The 17,887-nt window shown below is 38.0% G+C and overlaps 1 protein-coding gene across 1 annotated transcript in view; it reads right to left on the bottom strand.

Moving 5' to 3' along the window:
* ROBO2 (roundabout, axon guidance receptor, homolog 2 (Drosophila)) overlaps window positions 1-17,887 on the bottom strand; it is a 469,290-nt gene that overhangs the window by 57,952 nt on the left and 393,451 nt on the right. The window contains exons 15-18 of the mRNA XM_010567635.1: window positions 16,598-16,829; window positions 10,853-10,977; window positions 7,885-8,056; window positions 1,812-1,994 (exon numbers count right to left, since the gene is read on the bottom strand). Coding sequence (XP_010565937.1) covers window positions 1,812-1,994; window positions 7,885-8,056; window positions 10,853-10,977; window positions 16,598-16,829 — 712 coding nt within the window. The remainder of the gene's footprint in view (window positions 1-1,811; window positions 1,995-7,884; window positions 8,057-10,852; window positions 10,978-16,597; window positions 16,830-17,887) is intronic.

The following is a 17,887-nucleotide window of genomic DNA, read 5'->3' as shown; positions in this document are numbered from 1 at the left end:
ACTATTTCATAATTCTGATGATGAGAATTCTGTGTCATGACACAATGTTCACATCACACTTAGATGCAGCAAACATCATGAGAAGGAGTGAGTTGTAGGAGACACACTGTTTATAATGACTATTATAATTATTTACAGCTATGCATTTTAAGGTATAAAAGACTTTGCTCTCAATCTTCCCCCCCCCTCCCAACATGCTAACTCACATACAGGGCTAATAATTCTGCTTTTAAAAAAAAGAGTAGTCTTAGCTTGTGTCCAAAGTTTATGTATAGGACTGTTTCCTAAGAGGAATAAGAGTACAGCTGTCTCTTAATATGAAAAATCTGGGGATCTAGACTGATACTTCATATAAACACATATGTAGGTGTGTGTGATACATGTTAGTTTCTCAATTAACACCACCCCACCTCTCAGAGAGTAAAAGTCATTGCTGTTAAAGGAAAGAAAAAACACCTTGGCAAAAAGCATAACCTATGAATGATACAGGGCACATGGTGATGCAAGGTGAGGTTCCACAGAAACTGAGTCAGCCCAAGAGTCACTGAAAGGGTCTCTCCTTGCTCTGCTTCCACTGCTTATCTGATTTCTTCTTGGGCTGCCTTTTTTCACTAAGCCAGTGGAAAACTAATCCAGCAGGAAGGATTGAAAAACAACACAGAATAGCTTCCTTCTGGTTTAGTGAGCCCAGACAGGATACTGAGGAGTCTGATGATGGCTAACACCAAGGTGAGGAGGCATAGGACTGTTTGGCTGCAAGCAGGGTATGAGTGTTGGGTTTTGGCAAGTTGTTAGAGATGCTCAGCCAGTTAGGGAACCTGTGATCTTGGGTTTGCAACTTGTAAATAGAAGAGTACTAGTGTAACTTTAGTGTGATATAATGTCAACATTAAATACACTGTGTCCTCAAGTGTGCAAATCTTGCTCAAAAAGGAAATGCTTTCTCTTTTAAAATGTTAGTAAGCACTACAAAACAACCTACCCCAACATTTGAAGAACAGGGTTTTTGTGTTAAATTAGGCAAGTGACCTATTTTATAGTAATTCACCTGAGTTCCTAAAAATCCATAAGAATCCTGAAGCACAGAATGATACACAAAACAAACAGGTTTGGGGAGGAAGAAAATATTTTCATTTGGCAGATGTATTTATTTTTCCAAATGTAGTTTTCAAAAACTAATTTGCAACTGTAGCAACACATTTGGTGCAAGAGGGATCACACTGTGAGGGCATTCCAAGGTGTTCTACCTCCAAGACAAAACTTTTTATGGCTTCTGCCACAGGTAAATTTTGACCACACTTTTCTGTCTAATACACCACTCTCTTCTCCAGCTATAGGCATGGAGTCGCTGATTAAGTACCTCCATTCATTCCCCATGCACATGGCTTCAAAGACATGGAAATGCATGAGAATGAAGAAGGAGAAGACCGAATACTCTTTCTAACATTCTTTGTGAGGTTTTAGTCCAATTCACACTTGAGCACATAAATGGAGCTGGACCACTAACAGAGTGCCTTCTGAGCAAAGAGCAAGAGGTACAGTTAATCCTCTTTGTACATTTTTATGCTAGATGTACTGGAGATGTAAAAATAAAGACTGTCTTATGATAATGATGGAATGTGGTACCGAGCAATGCACTTAAAGCTTCTCATACACCAGCATTTTCACAGCATACATTTAAAACAAGCATACAAAATTCACCCAGGCCACCTTTGCTGTAAGTTCAACATGTTTTTTAAGTAGGTTTAACAGCACCTATTCTCTTCATGATAGAACCTGCTGAGATGGTAATAAATAGTTACTGTTCTTACCAGCATAATTGCTGAGCCCCTTCCTCTTCTTTCTGCGCCAGTACAGCCAGATGCTGAAACCCATCAGAATTACCCAACATGCACCACCGATGCCAGCTATAAAGGCAGGTTGTTTGACAACATCAGTGATTTGCTCAGTTATGCTGTTGTTATTTTCAGTGATGACAACTTCATTACGACCTCCTGCACAAAAGAAATTTGACAGAACATTGTTATTATGGATTCTGTAATACAAACAGGAACAAAGTACTGCAAAAGAAAATTTTAAAAAAAGGGTAGTGCACCTCAAAAGAACTATCCACAGTAGGAGAGCTTTAATGAGTACCAATGCATACCTGAAAACCAGTGTTTCTAGAAAGTCCATCCACAATCCACTGCAATTTTGCAAACATATATTTGAAAAGATAGCTCTATAGCACTCTCCCAAGTAATCTAACAGATGATGGTCCAGGCCATTTTTTTTAACAATATACAAGTTTGTTGGTTTGTTTTTACATAATTATAGACAGAATACAATTATGAGAAAATGGATCATAGGAAACCAGTAAAAAAACCTCAAGCTCAAGCAATCAATAAATAGCTTTTTCCAAATGAGAAATCCAAATACAAAATGTGCTACAACTTCAAAAGACAGTTCCTTCTCTCATTGTTGTCAGCATGCCAGAAATTCTTACTTAACTCATTTGTTTTTGCTGCATACTAAAGTTTCCAGATTTAAATTAAAAAAAAAAAAAAAAAGTATTTTCAACTGGGGCAAAGATGCATTTTACAGCAATTATTTCATGGGGAAAACAATCCATACAAATCCTAAGTGCACCAGCTTTGACACAAAGCAGAAAATCATGTAGTTAACAGCAGGCTTTAAACAATCACAGCAACAAATGCTATTTTTTTTCACCTAGAAGAGGCATGACAAATTCTTAACATCAACCTGTAAGAAATAATTATGACATGGAATACCAATTGAAGTGGTATGCACCAAAATTACTATATAGGATCTTAAATTGTGTATATTAGATTAGAAACCTGTACATTTCAGCAGATGCTTCCATTGTCTTTTTTTCCCCTCTTTCTCTAAAAGGGAACTTTTCTAAAAGGAAAAGCTTGCTGTCTGGTTTGAAAACAAATGCTCACAAAAAAATGTGAATTGAAATTCAGGAAATGCTAAAGCACATATTTCTAGGGCCAGCACTTTTCTACTTCAAACCTTCCCTTGTCGAAAATGGTTAGTTTTAAAATTAAGAAATGCGGAACATATTTTTCTGCAAAACATATGAATATTGATTATAGGTACAGTTGATATAAACTGCAGTTCTGAAATTGGTGAAAGAATTATCCATCATTTCCGGTAAAAGCATTTATATACCTCAATCCTTGAAATGTTTATGCAGTATTATCAGATGCCTGTATGCATGCTGAAGAGCTGCAAGAGTAGCTACTCTACTGAGGCAAAGAAGATGCAAATACTATGATTCTCAATTATGAGAATCTATCTCACACACGTAAAGGTGGTAGAATATGGCAATAAAACACTGAAATGGTCATTCAGAGGAAATTATTAGAAGTATTGTAGCATTATGCCTTGCTGTGAAAATGTACATATTCCTCTTCTATAATTCAGCAATGGCTAAATTTACCGCTCACTTCTTTCAACAGAACGGCCCCTTGGTCAGCACACCAGCTTCAGCTTAAAGCAAACAAACAAGGTCGTTGGCTAAAGCAGATGCGAGAAGTCTGACACTTCCAGTTTTATCTCCATGGACACCTCTTTGCAGGAGACCCAGTCAAGTTGCGAAGGAGGATCCCTCCCAGAGGGCCCGTTGGGTGGAGCATGCCTTCCCTGCCCCAGCCTACCCCTCTACCACGGGGACCGGCTCTGCCCCAGCCAAGACGCAGCTTCAGGCCCTAGGCTGCATTCAGAGCTAGTCTGAGCTACTCAGGAAGAAATGCGATGCACTGCATTACATTGCTATCACACTGTTAATGATCTCGGTGATTTTATTAAGCTTTCTCTCTTTCAGCACCATGTCAATATTTAGTAACGATGACCGTCTGCTTTTGTGAACAGACTGCTGAAACTGTGCTAGAGCTTGGCTTGCTTTTAGCAGTTCTCTGCAAGAAACAGAACAGGTCACACAAACAAAATAGGTCCCACAGAAGGATGCGGACAGACTATGCCTGTTAATGTATAGAAAGGCAGTATGCCAGTACTGGTACCAGGCCTGATGGTTTCCAGTCCTGATGCAGTAAGCGAGAATAAAACTCAGTGAGCACCGTGACAAGGAAAAGAAGGGAGGTAGCAGTGGCTCCTTTATCAGATTTTCCCTTTTTGTTTCTGCCCATGGATCCAATCCATAGGTGCACCCCAGTGTTGAAAGAGGAAGTGCTGAGAGTAAAACTAATAGAAAGAGGCACTCTACGGCATGCTCTTCTAGGCATACAATTGATTTTCTAGTAGAAATCAGCATGGGAGCTGATGTTGCTCTAATTGCCATTAACTTTCAGTTAATTTCTGTGCCCTTTGGAGGAGAGGTAAAAGCAGCAGGATGGTGAGGAAACAGGTAATGGTGCTGCTTTGGAGGCAGTCATGCTGCCATGGAGAAGAGCAGGCAGGGAAGCGCTTCAGACACACTGGCTTTGGGAGCGGATGCTCCTGGACTCAAGAAAAGAACAACTACTTCCTGCTAAAGCCTCCAAAAAGTCCAAAGATCCCGTTTTCTTCTCTAAGGTCAGAAACCAGTCTTTTGAGAATGGAGGATGTGAGAACAAACTGCAGAGAGCCTGGGGAGAGCTTTCAGCAGACTTTACACTCTCCCTCACTTCTAGGGGAAGGTGCAATTTGTCTCCAAATTACCTTCTAAAGTTTGCAGTCTGGCTGTTTGCTCGGACCCTTCAGTGCCAAGGAATTACAACTGCAAAAGTAATAATTCATTTAAATGTCAAAATAACATATGCTTTGGGAATTTGATGACCGAAAAATAAATGGATACAGATGAATGGTACCCACTGATGTTTGATAAAATTAATATAGTTGTTGGGGTTTGGGGAAACAAACGGTATTAATTTTGTATTTTTTTATATTATTTTTAAGCAGAAGTAATAAATATGTCATCCAAGGTACCAATGTACTATTTCATATACTGCAGGTGTTTCTGTAACAATGCTGTCAGTTCAACTAATTAGAACATAGACAAGGGAAGTGTGCGACCTGTAACGCTCCATTGTTCCTGAAGACAAAAACATAATGAAATATAATGTCTTCCTCCCATTGGAGAGTAATGAAGAACAAAACTAATTTGTCGGACCAAAAATTAATTAGACACATCAGATTCGATTGTACCTATTACTGTGAAAGTTTGCAGCTGTTCCTCATATTATTATGCCAATGATGGAACATAAGAGTGAACAGGCCAACTGATGAAGAGAAATAATAGCTATACCATTAACCAATATTGCCATTATCTCCAATTTTATTTCTGGTTTTCCAAGTGAAATTTTTTAGCGTATCAATAGTGATCATAAAAATTTTATTCTGGATTCTCTTTGAGTCTTCCATAAAATTTTTCAACGTCCTGCTTGAAGTATGGGCACAGGATTCCTGTAACAGTGACACAATTTCTAACTGAAGAAATAATATACTTCCTACTGCTCCATATTCTCCTACGTTTACTTTCTGGATGGTCATGGGTCTGTTGTGTAGAATTGGTCTGGGAAGTCAGTAGTTGATTATCCACCATGAAAATCAGTTATTTTCAGAAAAAAACTTCTTCTTAGAAGAACATATCTTATATGTAAGGATAACGTCTTCCTTCTTTTTATAGACAGGACTCTGTATTTCATGACAATGAAAGTCATACTGTTTAGCAACATGGCTTAACTCTTCTGCATCACTGACCTGCTCTCTCCATAATTCAGTATTTCTGCAGTTGTTCATTCTGTTTGCAAGCTGTTAAGTAGCATAGCCAAGCACCAGGCCGTATAGGACTCCATTATAATACAATCGCTCCATAATGTTTTCCCATTCATGATGATGTTTTGAGGTTTATTCATTAGCTCATTTTCAATACATGTAATTATTTTTTAAAAATATACCTAAAAAATTAATTCCCTTATTTTATGTTCTTGATTCTTAGTCAAACATAGAGTGGTACCAACTCAAATTTTCCAGGAATGGTATCACTTAAACACTGTTACGTTTATCAAGCAAATTTATAGTCTGAGAAATAACTGCCAGCAATTCATAAGCAATAGAAAAATGGGACCTAAAGAAAAGGGTTGTACAAACCATACAAGTAATAACCACATCCAGCTTCAGGCTCCCAAAAGGGAAAACAGAAATGAGAACAGAAACACAACCCAAACAGAAAAGACTCTCCTTTACTTTTCACGCAAAGGACTCTTAAATGTGCAAAGATGCCACCAGACAGACTTGTTGAAGCAGACATTCTGGGATCATTTAAGGAACAAATATCACTGTAAGTTTAACAATGCAAAAATTAAGTCTCCAAATGCCAAATAACTTTTTTCTTTCTTTTGTACTTTATTTGCATCCTAACATCCCCTTCCTCCTTCCTGCAACACTACAGTTCTCTCCACATTTAACTCTCGATTATACTAGACATTTTTTGTAAGGAAAAAGGCAGGATGAAGGGCTGTAGCCAGATGCGGGGCTGAGCATTCTGGGAATCATCCAGCAAAACACTTTGGTGCAAGTTTAACTCACAACACATTAAGTGACACAAGGCTACGCACGTGCTTAAAATGCAATGCACTTAAGTGTTTTGCTGGAATGAGCCCCCTGTGTTTAGTGCATAGGTAGATGGACTCCCTAGTGAAATAAGAAAAAGAAGTCCTGCTTAAAGCAAATGCAATGACGGACTAGTCTCACAACATCAGTTATTTACACAGAGATCCAAAATTCAGGCCTATTAAATAGCAGGTTTCTTGCATTTTCAAAAATCAATTTCTTACTTTCAGTCCTAAAAAGCTTTTTTCCCCTCTTTTCTTTGGCATTTCTGTGGCTGCCACCTTCTAAAACCAGTGCTACCTTCACCTCCACTCTTATACATCCTTCTCCAGTGACAATATATTTAAAGCTGACATACCCCAATTTCTGTTTTGATGCATAAGGAACTTGAATATCATTAAACATTTAAGCAATGTTTAGGAGACAGCCTTTTCTAAAGGTCTACACATAACAGAATAGTCCATGTTTGGGATATTGTGTTCACAACATTTTCTAGATTAGATAGAAAATATTTAATAACAACAAAAGACCCATAAACAAACAAAAGCCCATTTAACTAATAACTGTATTAGATCATACAGATAAAAGCAACAAAATTCTGGTGTTACACACTCAAAAGAGGTGCTGCTCTGCACAGCTCAATTCAGTTTTGCTAAATATGGTTACTTCTCCTATTCTTACCCTTCTCATATTTTTCCTGACTTTATATTTTCTACTTGAGAAGAATTTCAGAAGAAACAGAATCTGTGTTTCCCTCAGGTCAGGAAATTAATTCAGCATGGAAACCACTACTAAGAAACAGTCCTTTCAAAGGCAGGGATGATAATACTACCTTTGCTCTCTATTTGGACTAGAGGCCACTTATTCTTTGACAGAGGAAGATCATCTGCTTGGGATGCTTGAGAAACACTGACTTCAAATGTTCAGAAAACTAACTGTAAATAGTGCCCTAGGCACCAACGGTATGAGTAAGGCAATATTACAGTCATCTGAGCAGGAGAAAAGGGAGCTCAAGCTGTTAGTTCCATAAATCTCTCAACCTGCAGAAGTGGTAAATTCATTTTAAAAAAAATTAAATCAGTTTCACTAGATAACCTGCATTTTCTCATATGTCTCAGGAACATAATTCCCTCCATTGGCTCTGAGAACTCTGCACAAAGAGGACACAACGTCAGCAGGCAGTGGGACGTTAAAAGCTAACTAAGTAGCTCTATTCAAATCTAGTCTTTTGCTCCATGGATTTTTATGCTTCCAGAAGTGATTTATGAAAGCATTTCTGAGAGTTGAAACAGGCAAAACAAAACAACAAAACAGACAATCACTTACCAATTATTATGGGTTGTGGCTCACTTTTTACTCCCACACCTGCACTGGTGCTTGCAGCAACTTCCACACGGTACTGAATACCTGGATACAGGCCACCTATTACTACAGACCGAATGGCTGCATCTACTGTTTTGTTGATATGAAATCGAGTCTCATTACCTAGGCACCAGATCTGGGACAAAAGTTCATGTGTTAAAAAATACGAAAATCTTCTTACTCAAACAATTGTGCATAGATATGACATATCAAGGTATTGCATAACAATCACTTATTTTGGACTTCTTAATAATGTTACTGTCCAGAAGTAGCTGGAATTGGGATGATTTAGTTTAGCAAGCTACCCCAGATTAGCACAGGACCAAGCTAGCTGCAAAGACTGCTTGCAAATACCTCTTTGGACTTCGGCTCTCCATGGAGTGCAAATTCTGCAGTTACACTTCTTAGAAGCACAGACCAGAATCATCCGAGTGAAAAAGAGGTGTTATACATTAATTGAAATCTTGTTCAGTAATGTGATTATCACCAAACCTTTCCTAAAAAACCCCCACATTTTTTTCATTCTTAATTTCCCGCTGAATAACAAAAGGACACGAAATAATACCAGCACAGGTTGAAACACTTCTTAAAGTACTAAAGAAACAATTTTCAAAATTCTTTCCAACTTCCTTTCACTGCACAACAGGGATACGTGCAAATTCTTAAATGGAAAAAGTACAAACTCACTTTTTACTGCTGCTTTTGTGATTACTTACATTGTTCAGGAATCCAGAGATCAGTTCCTGACTCAATTATTCTCTAATTAAACAGAAAAAACACTCTATAATCTGAATTGGCATTTTGTGATGAGAATGGTCTATGACTTCAGAGTGTTATGTCTCTCTCTTGCATTTTTCCATAGGCCTTTCCCAAGAAGCTTCAAAACTAAGACCTTTTAGGGATTCTTCTTCAGTTAATGTTATCTGCATATACTGCTTCTGTATTATTAAAGAAGCATTTACTACCACTCAAGAAAATCAATGCATAAAGATATCACATGTACACTACATAATTGTAATAGCAGAAGAAAGCAGTATTGTGGGAACCACTATCAGCAATCAACTGATGTGTCTGAGCAACAGCAATGCTCTCTTTACCCTTATTTTTGACCCTACTCAGTGTTTTATCACACCTTATGTTTTTTCTGCAAGACACTGAGGAAGATTTGGAGGGCAAAAGAAACTCTTGTTCTCCCAAGCTCAGGTAAATCTTATTTGCCAGCCAGAATGCATTAGGGTGAGAAACTATTGCATTCATTCTTTCACTCCTTGTCTGTCCTGATCTGAGGTTACAGCAGCTATGAGATGACCCTAATTAAAGGCATTTAATTCATAAATGAATTTACAGGCACTCTGATGCTTGAAGTGGAATCAAGAGATCTACATTCAATTTGTGAGAAAATGTACTGTGAAACCTCAGCAGCCGTTTTATACTTAAGAAAGTATTAAACTCTTTGCACTGCATTCACTGTAGCCAGCTCACTAATCAGGCAGCCACCTAATCTTACACAGAAGGGATGTAATAGGTAGTGACTCCAGCTGTTTGTATAAACAGCCTAGAGGTCTGAGCACTCACCTGGAACATGGCTTTTATTAACTATCAGCCCACTTTGTCTCATATCTACATATTTTTTTGGTTTAGGAGTGTGCTTTACTTATTTGCTTATAAGCCCTTGATGGTTAATATTGACTTACACTGGAGTCAGTATCAAGATTAATTAAGCCAAAAGATAATTATTAATTCATATGAAAATGAGATCAATAGAATACTGAGATTAATAAATCTTGATATTGACTAAAAGCAAAACAAAAGAAGTGCTATGCTAAACGTAAATATCGTAAGCATTTACGGCATCCCTCTGACCCAGCCATAAGCTGGAAGAGGTTGAACCATTAGCTGATTTAGAAATCAAGCATTTCTCCCTTCTTGATGCTGTGTTCCCTCAAGATACAGCAGGGGAAAAAAAAATCACATCTTTTTGTGTGAAATAAGCTGCATCCACCACTTCCACCCTTTGTTGGACTGTCAAGAAAGCTGCCCTGCTCTATTTCAATTAAAAATTTTACACTAGGTATACAAGTCAGCAACAGCAAAGTTATTTAACAGTGTGTTCCATGGTCACAAGCCTGTGACAATGCTGAACCTTGCCTGATCATTTTCTCCATAGTCCCTCACCCCAATAACACACTGCCCTTTTTCCGTGTTGTGAAAATATACTTGTGTAAAAGTGAGCTTACTGGGGAATTACAGACTACAACAAAATTTAAGAAGATATATAAGGAGGGGATACTTTTAGCCATCATAGCAATAAAGAAGGAGAAAACACAACCAATGCAGGCAACTCTCATATAACAAACTCTGGATATAGTAGTGGTGTTCAACCTGTTCCTTGGAGCAAACAACCTAGCACTTTAAGTTGTGAATCTTGACAGAGATAGTACCCAGAAGAAGTCTTGTATTCTCCCAGAGCCACAGTCCTTGACTTTGACCTTGAAGTGTTAGGATTAGCATTTTTGCAGGGGAAAGAAGACGTGTCTTTCCTGCCAGCTTTTCTCCCAGACTGAAGGCACTCTAAAACAGGGACTTCACTGCCTGTCTTGAGAGCGCAGAAGCTCTTAACAAAAAAAAACCCAAACCCTTCTCATTCCACAGCAGGGAAAAGCAAGAAAGAGAAGCACTGTAAACTAGGAGGCAATTACAGCTCTCTTCCAGATCTAGCTCATGGTATTTTTGCTTTTACTATAACAGTCGTACTACTTTAAAAAAAAAATTACAAACAATTCTACAAGCAGTTGGTCCTCCTTCTCCGTATAATTATATGGGCAGCTGTAAATGTTGTCAGAATCTAAATCCATAAACAGCGCTATTGTTCTGTAATTCAAGCAGGCTGTTTCCTTAAACACACAACTGTCCCATTAGACATCATTTCTACCTTATACTCCTGGATGACTCCATTTTGGTGATCTGGAGGGGGAGGATCCCAGGAGATGCTGATGCTTGTGCTGTTGTGGTTTCCAACTGTCAGGACAGTAACAGACTGAGGAGGGGCACTTGGAGCTACACCAAGGAGAGGTAACAAATAGAAGCAAGATGTTAATCCATTTGCTAGAGCATGAATTTTGCTGAAACAGTGTAAGAGCAATCAGACAGTATACAAAGTTCACACTCCCTGCAGGCCTAGGTATGCACATTTTATTAGGCACTGACAATTTTGAAAAATGCTTTTCTGAAGAGAAGCATAGTGCTGAATGACAATGTGGAATTGTGGCAATGGAGAATCAATACAAATCACTCCTCATTTATTTATATTTAGCATTTCTTAAGTTTGCATTGGAATTATTCTCATGCTTGCATTTGTTTTCCATAATATGCACAGATAGCTATGGATATATCAACCAAGTCATAATGTGAGGCTGCTTCACCTGGCCTGAAAAGTGTTTTGATTCTTGTTTCCCCACATGGTCTAATAATAATGTGAGCAGCAGACATTTAAGGATCTTTTTTTGTTTCCCATTTATTCTCCAGGAAGACATTAACTTAACAGGTTTAAACATAAAACCTTGCAACTCCTGGGTGGAAAAGGGTTAGAGTATTCAGGGCTTTACATCAAATGCCAGTGAATAGCAGAGGTGCTAAGTTAGGTCAGATATATACTTATGTCCTCTTTTCCCTAGGCAAATTGCTTTCTCTTCAGAGTCTTGTTCAGTTCAACCATTCACAGCTGTTTGGTTGGTCACTGCATATCAAGGGCATATCTACAAGCCAATTGCTTGCCAGCCCAGCTACATTGGCTAGAAGCGTGAAGAAAAAAAATCATAGCTGTTAGTGATCAGAGCTATGCTGGCAAAGCCCCTCTTGCAACTACACCAGCAGCAGGGTGCTTTTGTTGGCTCAGGACATGTTGTTTGGTAAGCGGCGCAGCAGCTCTGCTAAAGAAAAGTCCCCTCTGTGGGCAGCTGCTGCATCTCCACGCAGGGGATCTCCCACCATAGCTATAGCTGCCACGGCAGAGGGCTGTGGCATATGTCCTTCCTCAGCCACTTAGAATTTCTTGCGGTGTCCCCATCCCCCCCCTTAACTTCTAGGCAAGTGTTGAAACTCCACCGCAGTGGCAAGCTAAGTCACCAAAGTCGGTTGCATTATGTTAAGGTATAGCCTGGGGGCTAGGAAAGTGTGAACTAATACAGCGAGCATATAGTGAGAACGTCTCTAGGACAATTTTCCAATTCCCAGAAGCCTGCTGGTTAGACACTTTTGGTTCCTGGGCAATGACTTTGTGTTTAATAATTCCTTATGGAATTTTTCTTCCACGTATTTGTCATTGCCTTTAGTATGATCTCAAAACGTTTAATATGAAATATGGAAGCTGATTTTGAAGACTTATAGTAGACCTTGTACCAGAACCTAAAATACGTATCACTCCCCCTGGCCCAATATCAAATCTAGATAGCCCTCTGGTTTTGGGCATCTCATATCATGTGTCACAGCTTCTTGACTGCAGTCCCCTGGTCTAGAGTATTCCTATCTCGAGAGGACTCCTTCACTGCTAAGCTCTCTGGCAACAGGGCTCTAGTCTTACTTTAACAGATATTCCTGACTACATGGATATCCTTGGACCACACTTCTCAAAAGCAAAGAGCCACTGGTGTCTTTTTGTTAAAGTCTGGCAGGTTTAACACAACGAAACACAGCCACGGATATCAGGATTATTCAAGTCTCCTGAGTCAACTCGGATTTCCTTATTGCTCCCGTGGCCTCTTTGAGGCTGGCTATGTTCCCACTTTGGATGCTCCTCAGCACTTGACCTGGCACAGGCTCAAGAAGCTGAGCTCAAATCCTTACCCTGATAACCCTGGAGAGTTGGAGTAGCCTGCTGCAGGAATCACACAACTTAAACCCAGGGTATCAGAGGTGGGGACAAGGGACCATACAAGATGACATCAGAAAAAAGTATTTTAGAGGAAAAATGACACATGTATTACTGTCCTGTGAAGCTGCACATTTTGGCAACTAAATTTTCAGATACTGGATCAGCTGCACAGCAAACAGTGCTTGGCAGAGTGCTCGTGACCTTGAATGACACAGAGAAACAGTGTACTGGAGGGGAGAAACAGAGCTGTATTGTGGGCAATTTGACTCTTAGCCAGCTCAAGTGAAGCAAGGAAAGGTGGCCTTGGGCTACTCCTTGCAATCGTGCAAAGCATAAAATTGGTGAAGTTAATAGTTGCATTGTGTATTTTATGGTGAGTGAAATAATTTGCCACACAGTAAAAAAATTAGCATTTTATAAGTCTTCAAGTTATTCAATAACAGCAAAACCATGAATAAATGTATGTGTGCGATATTAATTAGAACAACATTTTACACAAAAATAATAATCATTAAAATGGCTAAGCTTAGCACTGTATAACTTTTTTTTTTTCAAGTACAATGGAACAACTTGCTGAAATGTATTTACTTTCATCCTCAAACACAAAGCCATTCAGAAATACAATTTCTTATATACACGTACCTGGAAACACAGAAAGAAGAGAGTAAATGTTAAAGAAATGTAAAATGAATACCGTACTCTGACATTTAAAGACAAACATAGTGTATTCATTTGTCTTTGCATTTAAACTGCATGAATATTCTAGTTAATATTCTACCAGTGTGCGTCTTTTCTTTGAAGATATATGGTAAGTTTGAAGCAAAATTAAAATTGCAGCTGATGAATGCAGCTGTAAGTGTCATTTTAAGAGCTGCACCAAAGCAAGAAGGAATTGACAGACAGCAGCTGATAAAAACTAAGGGGACTTCCATTACCGACTGTCATATTTTTGTGGTCACAAACAATATGCAGAACAAATACTACTCCACAAAGTTATTCCGGAAGAGACTTAAAACCATGGATGTAATTGAAAAAAAAAAAAAAATCTATCTTTAGAGCAAATGTGAAAGAAACAGTGAAAATTATAAAACAAAATATTTTATTTAGCTCCTTACTGCATGTGTATACACCTATATGTATATAACAGTTCTGCTTCCTCTCTCTGATAATATCACTCTGTAAGCTGGCACCATGATATAAATTAAGCCACTCGTCTGACACTGCTGCAGTTATTAAATAGACCACATCGAAAAATAACATTTTTAAAACCGTTTTCTCATTTCCCTTGCTGCTGGCTTGTGGAGAACACCTTGCCTGCTTCTTGACAGGTCAATTATTCCAGTGCTCAGCTTCTTCTTACAGATATGAAAGAACCCAAATCGCTGCTCATCTTTTCCAGGCGCAGCCAAACAGAATTCCATTTGTTACCTTCACAAGGCCAAAGAGGCAGGAGATGGATGGATACTGAACTGTGACAAATGTCTGATCTAGAGGAAAAGTCTAACTGCGGCAAAATTGATTTTTGGAGGTAGGCCTCAGAAGTAACATTGCATGTAAAATTCAATCCAGCAGAAAGCTGCCACTACCTTTTGGTCGTACTCAGCCTTTACCAGGGCTATTTGTTTTGGTGTCGGAAAAAACTTCCAATGCACGTATCACTCTTCCAAATTATTTTCTAAAAATAGTATAGCTGACATTTTTTAAAAGTCAAGTCTAAAAAAGCTCATTTTTGAAATGGAATCACAGGCAATACAGCAAGTGAGATACCTTTAAATAGAATGCCATCTTTCTTCATTGGATGAGAAGCAAACCACTGTCATTAAAGACTTAGTTGATGTTATTTTTGAAATATATGAACACCAATATAATTACAAAGATAATGTGAGGAAATAAAGGAAATATCTGTAGAACTGTATCTACTGGATGTCTTAATTTTCTCGTGGAAGTACTTAACTCTATCATCTAAGCAAGAGGAAGAATTATTTACAGGGGCTGACATTTGGTGATAATACTACATGTTATAGGCTGATGTTTTTTTGAGAGAGATACTTGCCAACAGATTCCTTAAAGGTTATATTAATCTACAAAGCAAATCCTAGGCTGAGAGTTATATGTATCTGTAGGGAAGAAAAGTTTTTTAAATCTACACTATGTGGAAAGTTATTCCACATGAACAAAGTGGCCTTTAAAGTAGAAAATCACCTGACAGGCTCTGCTGGGAGCTGAGGTTTATAAAAGAAAATATCATTCCTCAAGTATTTTATAGAAATAGACAGGAGGTAAAAATCATCTCTGTTTTTCAGTAGTTCTTAATTTACCTTTACCAAGAGATAGTTAGATGAACTAAATAAACAACAAAAATCAATTGAAATTGGACCAGAAGAAAATCTGCTAGTGAGGGGACAAAATCCAACATTTTAACTCTAGAAAAGCAACTTCACCTGTAGAAAGCTTTTTTCAATTTTCTTTTTTTTTTTTAAAGCTTTGTTCAGACTGCTGCAAAGATATTCTTTACCAACTAATTTAGGCTTTATCATTTGAACAAAGAAATGGGAACCATAAAGTCCCAAATTCTAAATCAGTCTTGAACAATGACTTCCTACACGCTCTTCAACATATTGCAGGACACTGAATTTCCTCATCTATAAAGTAGCAATGACAACCAAGTTATCTTCAGGATTACTTACTTCTTGGGCAATAATCACAACAAATCAAAGAGAAAAGTGAGTAATAAGCGAGTTTGTTCTAGAATTAAAAAGTACTTGGCAATCAGCACTAAATTAAACCTCAGGAGACTACTGTAAATGATTAAAATGCATCTTCAATAGGAAGGAAAGAGTGCACTCAAAACCCATCGAAACCATATGAGCATTTTGGAACTTCACCAGTAGTTCTCTCCCTTGCTTTGAAAGAAATCAATGAAAGAGACAGAAGATGAACCCTCATTGTTATGATCATCCCTCTAATTTTACAGGACAGATTCTCCAGGCAAAGGTTGCATTAGATGGGTAGAAAGATAGGGGGTTTGTACATTTCTAAGAGAAAAAGATAAAATTTATTTATATCTCACCTCACTCTCTTTACTTTTCAATACAAAAGCAGTCCTGGAGTGCACATGTTTTACCAAAACTGCATACCATGCTACATGCTACAGATATAAATGCTTGTGCATTTCAGCAGTGTAAACTGTTCACTATGTCTGCATCCTGCATGTTTCACAGAGGCTTGAAAGGTACTTAAGGGAATCCTCTGAAGGACTAAATAAGGCAGTTTCATGAATGGTGTGCTAACAGAAACAATAAAGTGGTATACCCTCGAGAATGAAGTTCCTTCAGACTAGTTGTATATCTGTCCTTCACTAGTCCTCACTTCCCAACCAAACTGTTCATCTACATTTTTACCCATTCAGAAAGATGTGTGTAATATCAAACACTCACCTATAAAAGGTTTCATTTATTAATTTTATTTTCAAAGTGCAAACAAAAGTCTTTTATTGCAGCAACACTGGTTATGAAAGAACGGCTGCAGTGCACACTTTTAGGAAGACCCAAACCCACCTGTACATTAGAAGGATGTATCAGCCGGAATAATACAGGACTGGCCCAGTGCTTTCTCATGGAACACTTACAGCACAAAACTGAATATTATATTGAATTCTAATGCCAACCCTATACCTAACAAACAGAAATCACATGGAAGAAATGGAGCTGAACATACTCATACACACAATAACCAAAATGGTCACTTGATTTCACCTTCAGTGAAACAGGTATGGGAAACTGTTGCTTTTCTGACCATTTTACTAACCTTCCTCTGTGGTACGAGCAGACTTTGATTCACTGTCCATTCCTTGGAATTCATTGAAATAAGGGCGAACCTTAATTTCGTAAGTGACCCCCTTTTTCAAGCTGACGAGGACAGCACTGCGCTCAGTTGGGACTTTGACCTCCAAATTCTGCCATACAGCGGGAGAAGGTAGGCCAGATGTTTGGCGATACATGACTCGGTAGCCCTGAATAAACTGGGATTGGCGGTCAACCTAGAAATGGTATTAAATAATACGTCAATAAAAATATTAAAGTAATGAAACTGTATAAAAAGAAAATAAAACATCTGCCTAGAATACTTTTGTCCTCATGAAAAAGAGAAAATTAACAGTTAAAATGCTGAATTTAAAAAGCAAACTGCCTTCTTGTAAGTCACTGTTGATTAATTGTCTATAAAGAACATTTTTCTCACTTTACTTGTTATAGAATATTTCCTTCTATTTTACTTTCTCCAGCTCTATATATCATGACAAATACCACCTTAAATCATAAAACAAGTTCCCACCCCTGCAATACATCATGAAAACAGAACTTTGGCATAATGCTTACTGCATGTAAACTTATTAAGCACATCTTGGCTACTGATGTGCTGAAATATGAGAAGAAAAGAAAAAAAAGTTCTTTTCAGAAAAGGACAAGTCTTTGAAGATACCCTACATGCTTTCACTTAGTCCGTTACTTGGCTCACAGCTCATCTTTTCATGAGATGCTCAGGAAAGTAAAATAAACATAAGACAGATGCAGAGAAAACAACTTCCAAGGACATGTGCTGTTTCTTGTGTTCACCGTCTAAGCAGTCTCTTTGCATCCTGGGGTTGTGACGCTCTCAGGCCATCAGATGGAGATGGAATGTTGGTTTTGGTTTATATTTTATATATCGCTGGGCAAGCACAATTCATGATTGGACCATACATAGAAGTTTAACAATTCTAACTTAACATAATTATAAATAGGATTTTTATTTGAAGGAAAAACTTAAAATGTGTTTTATCTTGGAGAGGTTGCATGCATTTTTTTCTCTGGGGGAAAAAAAAGGGCACAAAATAATGACTCAAGCTATTATGATGCTTGCATGAATTTTGCCTGAAAAAAACAGCCAAAACAATTTGATGGATAAAAGCAAACCAAGCCCAGCTGCTTCTGTAGCCATCAAATAAAGAGCCAAAGAAAGTGCAGCACAAATAACAAGACTATACAACTAGCTTTTTGGTAAATCTCTGGGTTATAAGTAAGATTCAACAAGTAGGGCTTCTTTTCTGTTCTTGACAAT

The sequence above is a fragment of the Haliaeetus leucocephalus genome, unplaced genomic scaffold (genome assembly GCF_000737465.1).
Source record: "Haliaeetus leucocephalus isolate CR32 unplaced genomic scaffold, Haliaeetus_leucocephalus-4.0 Scaffold228, whole genome shotgun sequence".
Taxonomy (NCBI): Eukaryota; Metazoa; Chordata; class Aves; order Accipitriformes; family Accipitridae; genus Haliaeetus; species Haliaeetus leucocephalus.
This window is presented reverse-complemented; position numbering and strand designations above follow the sequence as displayed.